The sequence below is a fragment of the Trachemys scripta genome, chromosome 13, assembly GCF_013100865.1.
Source record: "Trachemys scripta elegans isolate TJP31775 chromosome 13, CAS_Tse_1.0, whole genome shotgun sequence".
In the NCBI taxonomy this organism is placed as follows: domain Eukaryota; kingdom Metazoa; phylum Chordata; order Testudines; family Emydidae; genus Trachemys; species Trachemys scripta.
This window is the reverse complement of record NC_048310.1, coordinates 6,886,053-6,901,604: the sequence shown is the minus strand read 5'-3', so window position 1 is coordinate 6,901,604 and position 15,552 is coordinate 6,886,053. Positions and strand designations below refer to the sequence as shown.

The window sequence follows — 15,552 nt, the reverse complement described above, 5'->3', positions numbered from 1 at the left end:
GCCGGGCACTTCCCCTCCCGTGGCGGCTCTGCTCCTCCCCTGACTCTTCGGCTCTGTTTAAGAGCCAAGCTGTCCCAGCGCTACCGGCTTCAGGCAGCCCCCATGCCTCCGGACCCTGCGCCGCTGGAGCCCGGGAGGGGAAGTGCCCGGCCGGCGGCTAGGGTCCGGAGGCAAGGGGGCTGCCTGAAGCCCATAGCGCTCGGGCAGCTCGGCTCTTAAACAGAACCGAAGAGTCAGGGGAGGAGCAGAGCCGCCGCGGGAGGGCAAGTGCCCGGCTGGCATTTTCCCGGACATGTTCGACTTTTTGGCAATTCCCCCCGGATGGGGGTTTGAGTACCGAAAAGCCGGACATGTCCGGGAAAAAGAGGACGTATGGTAACCCTAGTTAACCAGGAGGACATTAAGTGAGGAGTTACTGTACCAAGGCTATATGCTGCCTCACTCCTTCTCCACAACTTCCATCTGTAACAGCAAGAGTTTGTGCATAGAATAAGGGTAAAAATTAATTCGATATCGGTGTTAGAGTATGTGTATTGACTACATGTACATTTCTAATTCCAGTCTTATTAACTGCACACTCATGGGAATGATCAGTTATTACTGTACATATGTGCACATGTGTTTAACATGTGCAAATCATTAAGGCCCAAATTTCAGAACTGTACATGCAGTTACTGCGGTGTCACAGTAATGGTGCATACACGTTGTGAGACAGCATTTTTGCTTGCCCGGTTCTGAATGTCTGATCCTGCATGCATTTTCCTTAAAGACACAGCAGTGTTGCACTGTCACAAGCAACCAACAAATGAGAATGTGCAGCCCAATGCTTATGCACATCTTTGCAACAACAAAAGAGGGGGGCACATGCACAACGGAGGGGGGAGGAAATTTAATTAGGAAACATTTCAACTGCAAATTTATGAGGGGGGTATAAATTGTAAGATTTTTTTTAAATCATAAGTTACCTTGACCGTGTCTTTTTAAAAAGTGTGTTTCAATGGTTCTGTGCCATCACTACCACACTGAGTGTTCTCTGCACGTGAGACAATCTTGGCAGATACAATTAACAGGGATTCTGATGAGCTGGATCTGATCACATTATCTACAGTATATTAATACATATGTGGGCATAAGGCTCGTGTGTGCCCAATTAGACACTTGTCAGATTTCTTATTTTGTGCTCTTGGACTATTTTCTCTATTCTCTGCTTAAAAGCCTGTCCTGGTGGCACATAATTAATATGCTAATTTGCAACTCAGTCGCTGTGGAAACAGCTTTACCAAGAACTAAGCCTGATACTTCGAATTAAAAAAAAAAAAAAAGTCCTGAGCACTGTTAAAAAGCACTTTTCTTGTTAATAAAAAGGACATAGATAAGGTTTGGCATTTCTGCTTGTCTGCTTTTCTAGGTCAGCCAGCTGTATTCGAGTCTCAGACAGATGGTGGAGTTTAGTTACTTAGACAACACAGCTTGACTTTCTTGAATCAGTTGTTCAGACAGAGAGATTAGGTGGTGCCAGGCAGAGAGCTTTCCATCCCTGAACACTCACTGTGGTGTAGACATTGACAGCTGAGACACACCTATATTACATGAATACCTGACAAATAAAGCTCCCAAGAGAATCTACCAGGATATTGTCCCTTCCCTGGCTGTGCTATCTTACTGATGGTAGGGAGGGCATTGAATGTCTATGTGAAATAGACAACATGTTGGGGGCTCATTCTGATCTCACCTCCCTTAGAATTAGCCTCACTGCACTCCGATTTTGACACTGTATCTCCATCCCCCTTCCCACGTCACCCAACAGGATGTTTTCCTCTGCTAATAAAGCTCTGACACCGCAGATCTTCGGCGGGCATAAGAAAGGCAGCCTCAGCATCTCGCTAGGGATTTATGTCCCAACGCATCATTTCCCTGTTTGGGGGGCGGCGGGGGGGGAGAAAGTTTCACGTGTTTGATTTGTGATTTGCCATTACAACAGGTGGACTATCATTCTGGGTGCCTGGCCCACAAGCTGACCCACCGATTACCAGTTGGATTGTTTAACAGAAACCCATTAAAAACCCACTGTAGACCTTTGCAATACGAATGACAGCCAATGCTACCTGCCATAGCATGCTTAGTAAGAAGCGAAACATTATCTATGGCGCCAAAGACAAAAGGTGCACCCTGCAAAGGCTGACGGCTGTAGTTACAACTTACAGATGCTTTGGAGGATCCACTTGGGTTTGTTTTTCCACCAAACCCCAAAGAAGTAAACGGGGATCCCACTGAGGATGATCGCAAAGCCGATAGCACATTCCACTGGTGTCATCCAGAAGGAGACCACGATCAGGAATAAGCAGGCCAGGATGAAGAAGATGGGCAGCAAGAGGTTAACCTGGACACAGCAGACAAGAAAGGGGCGGGGAGTTAGTTAAGGAGGAACTGAAACAGAGGCAATTGAAGTTTAGCTCCCTGCAATGTGTGTGCCTGGTTTTGACCTGGGAGGGGAAGTGTTTGGATTCTGAGACAGACCCTTTGCAGATGATACCCCTGACTGCTCACCACTGTGAATGAGAGGTTGTGGATTTTTAGTTTCCCTTGGGAAGACAGGACGCTCTTCATCCATCAATCGTGGCAACACCCTGGAGAGCCAGAAGTATTATCACCCCTGTTTTACAGAGGACATAAATAGGGCACTGGAAGGGCTGGGCGGCCTAGTGGTTAGCATGCCTGACTTCTGGCCCCCCTTTTCCCTGGCAGAGGTGCCTGGTTGCTAACCTTAGATGAGGAACTTTCTGGACTCCATTCACATCTGAGTCTCAGCCCTCCAGGGGATATGGTAGAGGGACCCAGGCCCGCCCTCTCCATCCGGTCCCAGCCCAGGGCCCTGTGTGAAGCAACACTGGCAGGCTCCTCTGGCAGAGAGTCTAAGTCCACTGCTCTGGACTACTTCCTACCGATGTCCCTTCAGTTGAGGTGTGGCCCCTATTTTCCAGTCTGTAGTGACTCATCTGGAGTAGCGCCCAGACCGTTAGTGGCATCCTGCCACGGCCTCATGTCCCTCTGGGCATGGGCGGATGTTTGTGTGGAGGGGGCCTAGTCTCACAACGCCCTTCTAGTCAAATAGTACAGTCTACTCAGTGCGGGGTGCTCATCAGTCTTCTCAACGGTCTCGGTCAGGGACGCAGTACTGCTCCCTGGCAGCTGTCCCATCAGACTGGTAGTGATGCTCCCCTCCCAGAGAGAGGCAGAGCTACCTCCTGCCTCTTCGCCAGTCAGCCCTGAACTTAGCCAGCCTCTCCTTTCCTTCCCCCTCCTGTCCTGGAGCTGGCTGCAGGTACAGATGGATGGGGCTAGCAGGGCCCACAGGCTCTCATCAATCCTTTACTGCTGGTGTGACATTTCTCTGCTCCATCACAGAGAGGCGAAGTGACTTACCTAAGGCCACACAGCAAATCCCTGACGTACCCGGAACTGGAACCCAGGAGTTCTTGGCTCCCAGTCCCACGCTCAGTCCATCCATTATATATAAAACTATAGAGTATCTCAACTAACAGTCCTGAATGCAGCAGGATGACTAACGTGAGCTGTAGCGATTTAGGTCGTTGCTTTAGAACACCATAGTACTCTTAAAATAAGGGAGCAGACCCCAGCTTTCAGCAGGGAAGCTGCTTGCTAAGAGCCATCTTGGGAGCACTGATCTGGGAAGGTCTGTAACGTGTGTTGCTTTTTGGCCATCGGTGGCTTGGTGGGGATTTGAGTGCGCTCGGAAGATGACGGCATAGCATGCCTTTCAGAACAGCTGACTGACTCCAGTGATTGACATGATCTTGGCCTCTAACCAAATGGGCCCAATGTCCTGCCAGGGCAGCCGAGGACAATCCAAATAAAGTTCTCTCCCCTGTAGTTTGTTTCTTAAACAAATATTTTTAAGTCAATTTCACGCTGGTACAGAGCATTCGATTGAGAACTGCACGGGCTGACATCCTTTACTACTAATCCTCTGAGCAGGTTTAACACGGAGAGCTTTCCCGTGTGCTGCCCTGCCAAGGTACCTCATCCCTGACATGGAAGGAATTTCCAGGACCTGGGTGTCTCAGCCGTGGGCCTCTATACCAATGAGGGAGCCAATGAGCATCAGCCGAGATGGAGTTTTGTGCACCGTGGATTCCCGCCTACCAGGAACCAATCTGACACCAGCCACTCATTTCACACAGGCCTCTGTTCGTTCACATCTAACTTGGCTTGCTCTAAAGTTGCACCTCTGCACAAAGAAGAACAGGAGTACTTGTGGTACCTTAGAGACTAACAAATTTATTAGAGCATAAGCTTTCGTGGACTACAGCCCACTTCTTCGGATGCATATAAATGCATATTACTCTGAAACCTCTGCACAGTAAAGCAGCTGCATTTTCCACTCCTCCCTGCACAGATTTTCTCACCCTTACTGCTGAGGGGGAAAATTTCTATACACGGAAGTCACATCCTAGAACACAAAAGAACTGCCCTTCTCCCAGAAGTGCCACCATAAAGTCTCCAATCCCACCACCTTCCCACTAGCATCACAGAACCCTGAGCACGGAGGGGGAAGCTCTGCGTCTGCAGGACTCCCCACTACACTGCCAACACCATCCTCACCTTGATGGGCCTTTCCAGCTCCGGCTTCTTGTAGCGGAGCCATATCATGCCGACGATGGCCAGAGCCACACAGAGCCAGTTGAAGAAGCTGAAGAAGTTGATGACGGAGAAGATGTCATTGGAGAAGGCGTAGAGCAGGGTCATGATGCACTGCGGCCAGATACAGAAGCCATGAGCAAAGGGACAGGCAGGGGAGAACACCATACACTACTAGCGACAAATGTCTGAGAGCAATTGCCTACCATCCAAGAACAGTGAAGGATTTCCAAGCATATGCAGAAGAGGTGGCTTAATTTTTACTAATTTAACCAAGTCTGATCACTGCATGGAATTATTTCAAGGTGAAACTTGCAATCCAAGGCTATGCTATGGGGATGAGGGCCATATAAACACACAGAGAGAAAAAAGAGGGTGGGTTTTTGGAGGATGAAAAGGAGGGGAATTTTCTTAGTGCTCAGGAAACCGAGGGTCTGAACGAGTCGGACAGAATCAGTCACATTAGGAACAGGAAGGTGCTATGGAACATTTCCCCACACAGCTCTGCTGAATGCACTTCCGTTCTGACATGTGCTACCACTTGTATTCCCGGCCTGAGCGCTCTCTATGCAGCTCACCCAATGCATTTCAATCACAACCAGCAGGGCTCCGGGCTATTGCAGTCCTTGATCCCTGCCACAGCTGTACCAATGCCCCCAAATCGGGTCCTGCAGCACCCGCTGCTCTTTTCGTCTTGGCATGCGCTCTGTGTGGGCCCCCAGTCACGACATCCCCTGCTCCTCCCCCCAGCTATTCCCATTGTAGACAGAGAATTTGAAGTCCAGTCAGTCTTACACGGATGCGTGAGGTGGGATCGAGCTGAAACATGGACTGGATGATTCAGCAGGGATCTCCACTAAGCTAACTGAATCTGTGACCAGGTGATAGTCTATCTGCCCTTCACTTCCTCTTTCGCCCTGCCACACTTCCTTCCAAAGGTTTTTATTTTGAAGTGCAGAGACGCGTTCTTCTCACCCGCAAAGACTAACTACAGCCGCTGTTCTACAGCTGCGGGTGCTCTGAGAGTGTCAGGAAACATCCGGAGAATGCAGATCAGCCAGAGGAAGATTGTGGCACCAACGTGACACACATTTTCCCCAGGGACCACCCATGACTTTTCAGTTTATTGGGGCTTGTGGCAGTCTGGATTCTCTGCTGCAAAACTTCTCCCCTCCGTTCCTAGAACGGTGACTTAAGATACAGTGGTAACAGCTGACACTAACTTACATGCTAAGAAACAGCATATAGCCTTATCAATGTCGCCCGGCATTTCAGCTTCCTGTGTAGTGCTGCTGTCTCACTAGGACATCCTCACCCCATGCACTTGATTAAACCTAGCAAGACATGTGGGGCCTGGGAGGACTACTCCCTATGGCATACTGGCAGACACTTTGGGGATCAGCAAAAGGAGGAGGAGAAGGAGGTTTACCTTCCACTGGGACAACAAACAGAGATTGCTTGTTTGGATTCAGTGGAGTATCCCACAGTCATTTTCCTGCAGCCCCAGTAGGAGCAGGCATTGGTGGACCATGGCTTGCTCCACCGTCTCGATTGGTTGTGTTCTCTCTGCCATGCGCCACCTTAATCTGAAAGCCCATAGGACACTTACTGTGAAGATGAGAGATGGTACCGGAGTAAGAAGCTTGGGGTGAATCATGGACAGGACAGAGGGCAGGTGACCCTCCCGGGATCCCACGAAGAACAGCCTGAGGGCAACAGAGCAGTTACTCCACCTGGTGCAAGTGCTTGGGAGTCACTCACTCAGTTCAGGTTTGCATTCAGTACAAAACAAGGTACAACAGCGTGACAGAAGCATAGGCATTTTGGAGTGAGCCAGGCTGAAATTACACTCTGAACCCCACCTGTAGTACGTAGGTATTGCCACACTAGTGATGCACTGCTATTCCAAGTGGCAATTGTGTGCCACTTATGCTCCCCACCACTGCTATTAATTATTTGCATGAGAGTGGCACCAGTTGAGATCAGGGCCTCAACATGCTGACTTCTGCACATATGCAGCTTGCCCTCTACACAGAGAAGGCAGAGGGTGGGAGGAAGAAAGTTTTCTTATCTACATTTTACAGATGGGAAACCAAACCAGAGCGATTAAGTGCCTTACTCCAGGTCACACAGGGAGTCCGTGGCAGAGCCGAGACCTGAACCCAGCTCTCCCGGGTGTCAGTCCACTGCCATCCTCTCTTTTCTTTTTGGGGAACCCTCAAGTCTTTGTTTTTGAGGCTTTATAAGCATCTGGGTTTACATTAAAAATGCTTTCTTGAGCACTGCTGTTAAAGTCCAAGTCTGTATTTATGAGGGTGACCAGACAGCAAGTGTGAACAATCGGGATGGGGTGGGACGTAATAGGCACCGAATATCGCGACTGTCCCTATAACATCGGAACACCTGGTCACCCTAGTACTTATTTAGTCTGCGGCCGAAGACACCCAGTGACTTCAACAGGATTTTGCCCAAAGACAGTGAGACTAAGGTCTCCGCAAGGATTTAGGATTTGGCCTTTGGATACTGTTTAAGGCAATGATACTCTGCTCATGAGCTCCAAGTGGCTCTTTAATGTGTCTCCTAAAGCCCTCTGCAGCACATGATATTTAAACACTGTGTGATCTGAGTTAACCAATCTAAGTTATTAACCAATCAGGAGGCTTTTACTGTGTTATTAACCAACTGTAGCTGATAAAATACTTGGTCAGTCATTTTGCTGTGAGAATTATATATCTATTTATTTACAGGCACGGTGACTAACCTGTCTTCATTTGGAGCTGTCATCCCAGGAGCGGAGATATAGTTAGAAATAGTATGTATTTTAAATGAAACACCGAATTCATACGACTGTGGCTCTTTGGGATAATGTCGATCGCTAATTTGGCTCCTCGGGCACTGAGGTCTGAGTGTCACTGATTTAAGGCCTTTCCAAAAAATGACCACTCGCACTCCTTACATAGCGCACTGCCCCTTCCCTCTCTGCATCTGTCCAGCGGCAGAACCTCGGAGACCCCGCTCCTGTGAGGACTGCGCCAAACAAAGACAGGTAAGGCACAGTGCCTGTAAATGGGACCTGCAGTACTGAGCAAAAAACATACCGAGAAGAAGTGAAGAGGGATCCATTGACAGACCCAAAACACGATAAGCCAACAAAGATGGGTATGATCCAAGACATCATGCCAAGGTGATAGTTCCCAAAGTCCTAGAAGGAAGCAACATTCTGTCAGCAACTTGCCGACAGGGACTCGTATCTATTTACCCAGACAAGTTTTTAACATATAAAACGCCCCATTCATGTTGACTATACACACACAAATTACTGAAGATTTTTCATACTGCCTTTTTCCCACGCCCAAAGCATTTTACAGAATTACATGATTGACAGAAGGCACTTCCCTGACATGCAGCCATCTCTTTTGCCTGGTCCACACTAACCCCCCGCTTCGAACTAAGGTACGCAACTTCAGCTACGTGAATAACGTAGCTGAAGTCGAAGTACCTTAGTTCGAACTTACCACGGGTCCAGACGTGGCAGGCAGGCTCCCCCGTCGACTCCGCGTACTCCTCTCGCAGAGCAGGAGTACCGGCGTCGACGGCGAGTACTTCCGGGATCAATTTATCGCGTCTAGACAAGACGCGATAAATCGAACCCAGAAGATCGATTGCTTACCGCCGGACCCGGAGGTAAGTATAGATGTACCCTGGGGCAGAACATGACATCCATTAGAACAGCTTCAGCAATACCACACAATGGTTTAGAACAGAAAGTCTAGGAAAATACTGGATCCAGCTGCAACGGCAGGAGGATTCAGATATGCAAAACGTCAATTTAGTCCAGGACACTGGAGCAGACACCCCTGTTTTGGCAGGAAGTGCCATGGGCTCTTTAATGAGTCTCAGTTTTACGTCTTAGTCCGATTCATCCCAGTATTGCTCCAATTTTATGCCAGTGCAATTCTGCTATTTCAGTGACATCACTTCAGAATAAAACTGGAGTAGTGCAACCAGAGCTGGTATCTCTAGCAGCACAGCACCAGTTCAGTATTGATGGAGTGACCTTTTCCCATAAATGTCACATTCTGGTAACTGATCAGACAGTTACATGGCTGGTAGTCGGGAGCTAGGGTTATTTATGAACAACAATGCCATTTATTTCCCTCCCCCACCCTTGCTTATCACTCTGATTAATCCAGTTCAGTGTCATGTGGGGACAACCCTTCCCCACCTCTCATCTCCTGTCAAACACCAGCTTCTTGTAAGTAGCCAAGATAAGTGTTGAACAAATGGGGAGATCCACCTAGAGATAGCACGAGGGATTCAGGCAGCAGAGAGAAATAGATAAGCGTGTTTTTGATGTGACTCATCTTACCACGGCCACGGCTTCAGACGACAGCATTTGTTCTGTTGACAAGGTAGTGAAGTAAGCCAAGTTCGTCAACACGTAAACTAAGGTGACTATGGGCAGTGAAATGATGATGGCTAGAGGCAGGTTTCTGGGAGGAAGAAGGAAATCATAACGTATTAGGATCTGGGGCTCTGAAGATCAGTCAGAGACATAATTCAAGAGGCAGCATGCTAGGGATGCAGAGACCAGCCTTTCTGAATAGGTTTTTGCACTGGCTTAAAGACTGCCCAATTTATTCTGCTTTTCCTTGGTCTTGCAGAGGGTCCAATCTGGCCTTCATCCTCCTTGGAGAAGTTGGGGAGAAAATTCCAAAAATAAAAGTAGCCCAGCATGGTGGCCGGGAGGCAGAGGGAGATGGACTCTTGGGGGAGAAGACAGGTTGTGAGTGGACTCTGGCAAAGCAAATGGTGCTCGGGTTCAAGGCACAGACTTTCATTTAAAGAGCTCACAGGGGCCTCCTGCCAGATACCAGTGTCAGAACATTTACAGTAGTCAGCTGGCCAGAGGATAAGCACTTGTGCATGTGGCTGTCTACAAAGGAGACGGGAAGGTCAGGCTGTAGCTGGCAGTCACCAGAAAGCTGGCTGGGCCCCTGCAACCCCGTGGGAATCATACTCAGCTGTAACCTAAACAAATCCTCAAAGAGAAGCTGGTGTGAAGGCAGATTTGCCCTTCCTGATAGTTTGCTTAAACTAAGTTAGCCTAATTTAAAAAGGAAATCCTTCTTAATGCAGCAGACAATCTGCCTGTGGAGCTCAAAGCTGCCGGAGGTCAGGGAGTCAACAGAGTGGCTGCATTCGGAAAGGGGGTGGACAATTACAGTCCACAAAAACATGTCATTACCCATGTCAAGGAAAGGGTAAATGAATCTCATGCTTCGCAACACAACTGATCACCGCAGGGGTCAGGAATTGGCCTAAAAGTGCAGCCAGTGGTGCCGCTGGCAATCACACATGGTTTGCACCTCTCTTGCAGGCATCAGGGAATTGCCAGAGATGCTCTGCTCTGGCAAGATCAATCCCATGTTACCAGATCCCCTCATATAACCCTGACATAGACATGCAATGGACAGAAAGGCCCCGTGCCTTGGGAGGAAAAAAATGCAGAGGTCAAGCATGCGTGGCCAACAGTAAAACTACGTCCTGGCAAGCCCTCTGGCATTTTGGTGAAAATATATATTAGGGAGGGTTATGAAATTGCAATAGAGCAACAAATGCAAAGAAAACCCCCTTTCTGCCAGCAAGTCCCAACTGTGAAGGAGCAGCTGCTGAGCCAGGCCAAAGAAACGGGACTTTCAAATGAGACCAGAGAGGGAAGGTGATTTAACAAGGGCTTCTATTAGACAGAGATTTTCCCCCTCCCTGCAGAAACCGCATCCTGTACTAACGAAGAGCATGCTCATTATCTGGCATGCATTGCCCACAGCAGAGGTTTTGTTTGCCCCCAAAACAAGAGCTTGTTTTACATTCCCTGGGATGCCTAGTGACAACACTTGCTACACACAAAGGGTTGCTTTGCGTTAACGGATGGAAGTGGCATTTAGAGGGAGAACAGCTGGTGAGTTTCCCTCTCTAGCCAAGAGCTCGCCATGTGGTGCACATACCTGTAGGGGTTTATCATCTCCTCAGTGACAAAATTCAAGTAATTCCTGCAATTTAAAAGACAATGGTAATTCTGGTTACAGAGATCAATGAAGTTAGAAAAAGAACCCAACAGCCTAACTCTAACCTCAACATGCATACGCAAGCCCCACTAGAGACAGATAAACCAAAGCATGTTCTGCAAAACCAAGGGTGGCCGTGGGTCTCAAATCTATGGCACAAGCACTGAGGCTACCTACAAAACCTTCAAACAAAGGTGTTCTCTGCAGGTCTCAGCATGCAATGCAGCCAGTTTGCTTGGAATAAGATGGATCACTGCATGCCAAGACTTATGGTCAGCTCTGTATTGCCAGAGGAGGGCCACAATCTGCCTCTATTTTTATTGCAAATAAAGAGAGCCCAGGTTTCTGGGTGCACATGTGAGAGTGTGAAGGGATTAATGAAGAAACCTGTAGGAGCTTTGGCTTGGAGTTGTCAATTGGCAGACTGATGTGTCAGTACTGACAGCTGCTGGTCACAGCTGCAGGGCCCACAACCTCTACTTTGACCTTTGCTCCTACACAAGCCACAGGCACTGGCTTACCAAAATCCAGTCAGTCTGAACCAATGGCCCATATAAGGCATATTACCTCTGAGTTCCTGCCCAAAATGAGGGATGGAGCCTTCTCAAGCCCAGAGCATGAGACGAATCCTTTCTCCCATGCTGCCTTGGTTAGCTGGAATAGCCTTTGCGATCTTGCTGCACCTAATTGTCCCCTGATTCTTCAAATATCCTTCTCCATCTGTGACGATTCGGGCCCAATCGGACAATCCCACCTTATTTAGTGTCTCTTGGTTTCCCTGAGTTCGCTCACCATACAACCTGGGCATTTTACCAGGTTTCCCCTATATTTGCTCCCTGTTTTAAATACTGCAACTGACACCACTTGCTTGTACTTGCACATAGGGACCGGGATGGGGCTGTAAGGATTGAGCATGAATAACACTAGACAAAAATTAAGCGATTGCACTGTTACCTTGGTGACGAGGAGAGCTAGACTAGAAGTTCTGGGCCATGCCCTCCCTGCCAACTCTCTCAAAGAGCTGAAGACAAAGAACTAAACTACACTGTCACTGCAATGAGTAATATGCCAGCATCTTACCAGCCTCCATAGGCAAAGAGACCACTATACAAAGCCAGAACAATGTTCCCCACATCGACGTTTGTGCCTTCGAAGGAGTGTTCAGGACTCAGGTTTGACACATCACCTACATCGAGACAAAAAACAAACAAGGACAGAATATTAAGATGTGAGAAGTAGGCAAAGGCTGAATCCCAGAGATCTTTGCAGGTTGACACAGACAGGAGATAGGCAGGGAAATGGTCTAGCAACACCCTGGGGCAAAATCTGCTGATAGGGCATTAGTTTTGTTGATGCAAAGCAGGTTGTGTTTCTGTTAGAGAAGGTGTAGACAGGTTTATATTGGGCTCATCTCCTACTGCGTTACTCCAGTTTCACACTGTGTGGTTCCACTGCAGTAAAACTAGGATAAGTGAAATTAACAACTAACTACAGCAAGAGTTCTCAAACTTTCCCACAGCGTGGATCAGGCACAGATAATGCCTCCTAGACACCTCCCCTCCCGTTCACCATTGCATAGCATCTCATCTGACAACGGCGATGTCTGCTTACATGGAAAAGTAACATGAGGGAGCTAATGTATTTTTAGCTTCTTTTGATGCAAGTTAGCAAGCGGAAATCAGGAGATGAAAGCCCCGTGAAAGCAGCCAGCTCTCCTAAGGGCACCTCTGAGCACCTAATCCCCAGCACCAAAGCCCACATGCTGTTTCTCCTGGACTCACCACTGCTGGAACTTGGTCTACACTACAAGCGCTACAGCCGCTGTAGCGCATCTGGTAGATACGCTCTATGCTGACGGGAGAGCGTCTCCCGCCAACATAGTGCCCATGTGGCCAGCACGTAGGTTGCTGTAACTTGCGTCACTCGGGGGCGTCTTTTTCACAGCTCTGAGCGACATAAATTAGACTGACTTAAGCGGTTAGTGCAGACCTGCCCTAAGACACTTTATGTGCTTATAACAAAGTTTGGGGCCTTGATGCCATTGACTAAATTCCAAGTGGAACAATTTCTATCCTGCCTCCCTAAAGCTCCCCAGCTGTTTCAACCTAATAGGGGATCCTCTCTTATTCCCTGTCCTAAATGGTTGTGCAGCATTGCTGGGTGACTGTTAAACAGCTGCTCCTTCCACCCCAGTGCTAGCTGCATTTTAGCAATGGGTGGAATGATTCCTGCATTATGCTTGCAAAATGCTTTGGGATCTTTCTGGCTGAAAGATGCTTAAAAGACTTTGCTATTATATCGTCCTTCCACCAAACGCTGCATTTTCTCGATAAAGACCCAGGATTTCCTCTAGTTTCATCAGTGACCCAATAAAGCAGCATGTTATGGTAACCCCTTTGAATTGTGGGAAGGGAAGTGAGCTACCTTGGGGTCTAAATATCAGAAGTTCCTGTTATTTATCCACGATTGAATTAAAAAGCCATAAAAAGAGGATTTGATTGTAAATTTACTGAAAGCCCTTTCAGCACACCCGCAGGGGTTATTTGTTTTGCGTTAAATCTCTCTGCGGTTGTTTTGTTTCATGCTGTTTGATCTGGAGCCTAAATCCAGGCCTGGGGTGGGGCCTCTCCTTCAATGAAACAAGTGCTCCCCTTTGTGAGGGAGGAAGACAGGGGAGCAGCACAGGATTTGACCAGCAGGGTTGCCTCCCATGTGATTCCTCTTACAGCAGGGATCTGCTCTAATCACACAGGCAACTGTTATCACATGGCAATCAGCAGCGCTGGAGGTTAACCCTTTGGAAGGCTACATTCCACAGATTCATATCAGAGAAGGAAGAAAAGGGGTATTAAAAGCCAAGGCACCACTTTTTCCTTGCGCTGCAAAATTTCAGCTCCCCCGCACCACAGGGCTTTCAGCAGCATCACGTTTGCCCAGGCTGGCCAGGAAAGGAACACACAAAATAAAGCTGGGTGACAAGAAGACTGCTAGAATCACGCACATTTTGATCCAGTTGCACTTTCTATCAATGAGAAAGGGCAGCGTTCCCCTGCAATATGATGAATCTGAGCTAGTTTGCTGGGGCAGGCTCTAAGTAGGAGCCAATGGGAGTTACCCACCTCAATGGCCTGTTTTGATACTCATCCCTTCCACCTGACCCATGCCTTCCATCCCACATTGTCTCCTCTTCACTGTCTCTCTGCCCAGTTGCCACTGCTCCTTCTTCGTCAGTTGGTTTAAACCAATTAAGCCTTTAGCAGGCCCCTACTGCCAGCAGCAAGTGGTCCCCTCCATTCCCCATGTGATGGCCTGTGCTACCTAGGTGGGCCCGAGTTCTGATCAGACACCTCCTGCATGCTGTCCTTACCATTACACGTTCCTCTGAATCACAGGAGGGAGTCGGACTTGGCTAAGGAAGCTGGAGACAAGTGGCTCTCTATCAGATACCCACGCAATTCAGAATTGCCACCAGCCAAGCAGATTCCTCCTTTTGGAAGGCGCGTGGTTGCTTGCCTGGTGTGAGTACACAGAACAACGAGATCTCTAGGCATGAAAGAAATCGAATAATCCTGGACCTGATCTCGGGACGAGAACTTGTCAACCCTCAAAGTGATAACTGGAAATTCTTAAGCAATTAACAGAATGAATACATCATCGATAGATCGGGCTACACTGCAACCTACTCAAGTGTGTGTTTCTTTACCCCAGAACCATGCCAAGGACGCGGAGGGGATTACCACTGAAGGACTGTTATAGTGGTAACAGATTGTCCAGGGCTCTAGCACTTCTTTTTTCCCCCAACAGTCCATAGATCTCGCTCTGCCTTTCCCCTGTCTGCAGCACACAGTACCCGTCTGTTACCAAGGCCAAGCAGAGCTGCAACTCTCAAGCCCGTGGCCAGAAGCACAGCATCCCCGAGTCGCCAGCCAGAAATCCGTGCTCGCCAATGCAGGAAATATCCCCCAGCTGGGAACTCGACAGCATCTGTGCAAAGAGGGGTTGTTTAGTTCTAATCCGGATTCGGTGCCGTGCTGCGCTTCACAGATGCCTTGGCTTGGTGTCAAAGAGTCTGGCTGCCCCTTCAGGGCACAGGATCAAACAGAAGTGAAATTTGCCACAGAATGTGCGCTACGGAAGCCGTGTTTAAGCACAACAGGAAAAATAAAGCATAACTTTTAAGAGTGTGTGTGTGTGTGTGTGTGATGACATACACACAAACCTGCACTTGCCATAGCATGTACCTAGCCCATGCCTTTGCAGCACCGAGCTGCTAGTCAGCAGGGATGCAGCCAGACAATAGCTGTGTGGACATTGCAAGGTGGGCTGGAGTTCAGGCTCTGAAGCCTGCGGAGCTGGGTGGGCTTCGGAGCCCAAGCTCAAGGCTGAGCCACACCTACAAAGCACCGTCTACACCAGTGGTGGGCAACCTGTGGCCCGCATGCGGCCCATCGGGGTAATCTGATTGCGGGCTGCGAGACATTTTGTTTATGAGGACCTGATTGCGGGCCACGGGGACGTGCTGGCCACCGCTTCCCGCAGCTCCCATTGGCCGGGAATGGCGAGCCGCAGCCACTGGGACCTGCGGGGGGCCGTGCCTGCAGACAGTCAACGTCAGCAAAATGTCTCGCGGCCTGCAACCAGATTACCCTGATGGGCTGTATGCGGCCCACGGGCTGCAGGTTGCCCACTACTGGTCTACACAGTTATGTATAATGCAGTAGCATGAGCCCAAGTCTATCGACCTGGGCTGGAAGGCTCAATTCCACGGGCTGCGTAGACGTGCCCATAGTGGCTTAATGACAGAGTCCACCTTTCCATTCATGAG

At 48.8% G+C, this 15,552-nt stretch overlaps 1 protein-coding gene across 1 annotated transcript in view; it reads right to left on the bottom strand.

Annotated features, from left to right (window-relative positions):
* Positions 1-15,552, bottom strand: part of SLC7A5 (solute carrier family 7 member 5) — a 63,023-nt gene that overhangs the window by 8,515 nt on the left and 38,956 nt on the right. Inside the window, exons 3-9 of the mRNA XM_034788362.1 lie at positions 11,808-11,913; positions 10,668-10,712; positions 9,029-9,152; positions 7,758-7,861; positions 6,269-6,365; positions 4,624-4,773; positions 2,203-2,380 (exon numbers count right to left, since the gene is read on the bottom strand). Of these exons, the coding sequence (XP_034644253.1) occupies positions 2,203-2,380; positions 4,624-4,773; positions 6,269-6,365; positions 7,758-7,861; positions 9,029-9,152; positions 10,668-10,712; positions 11,808-11,913 (804 nt within the window). The remainder of the gene's footprint in view (positions 1-2,202; positions 2,381-4,623; positions 4,774-6,268; positions 6,366-7,757; positions 7,862-9,028; positions 9,153-10,667; positions 10,713-11,807; positions 11,914-15,552) is intronic.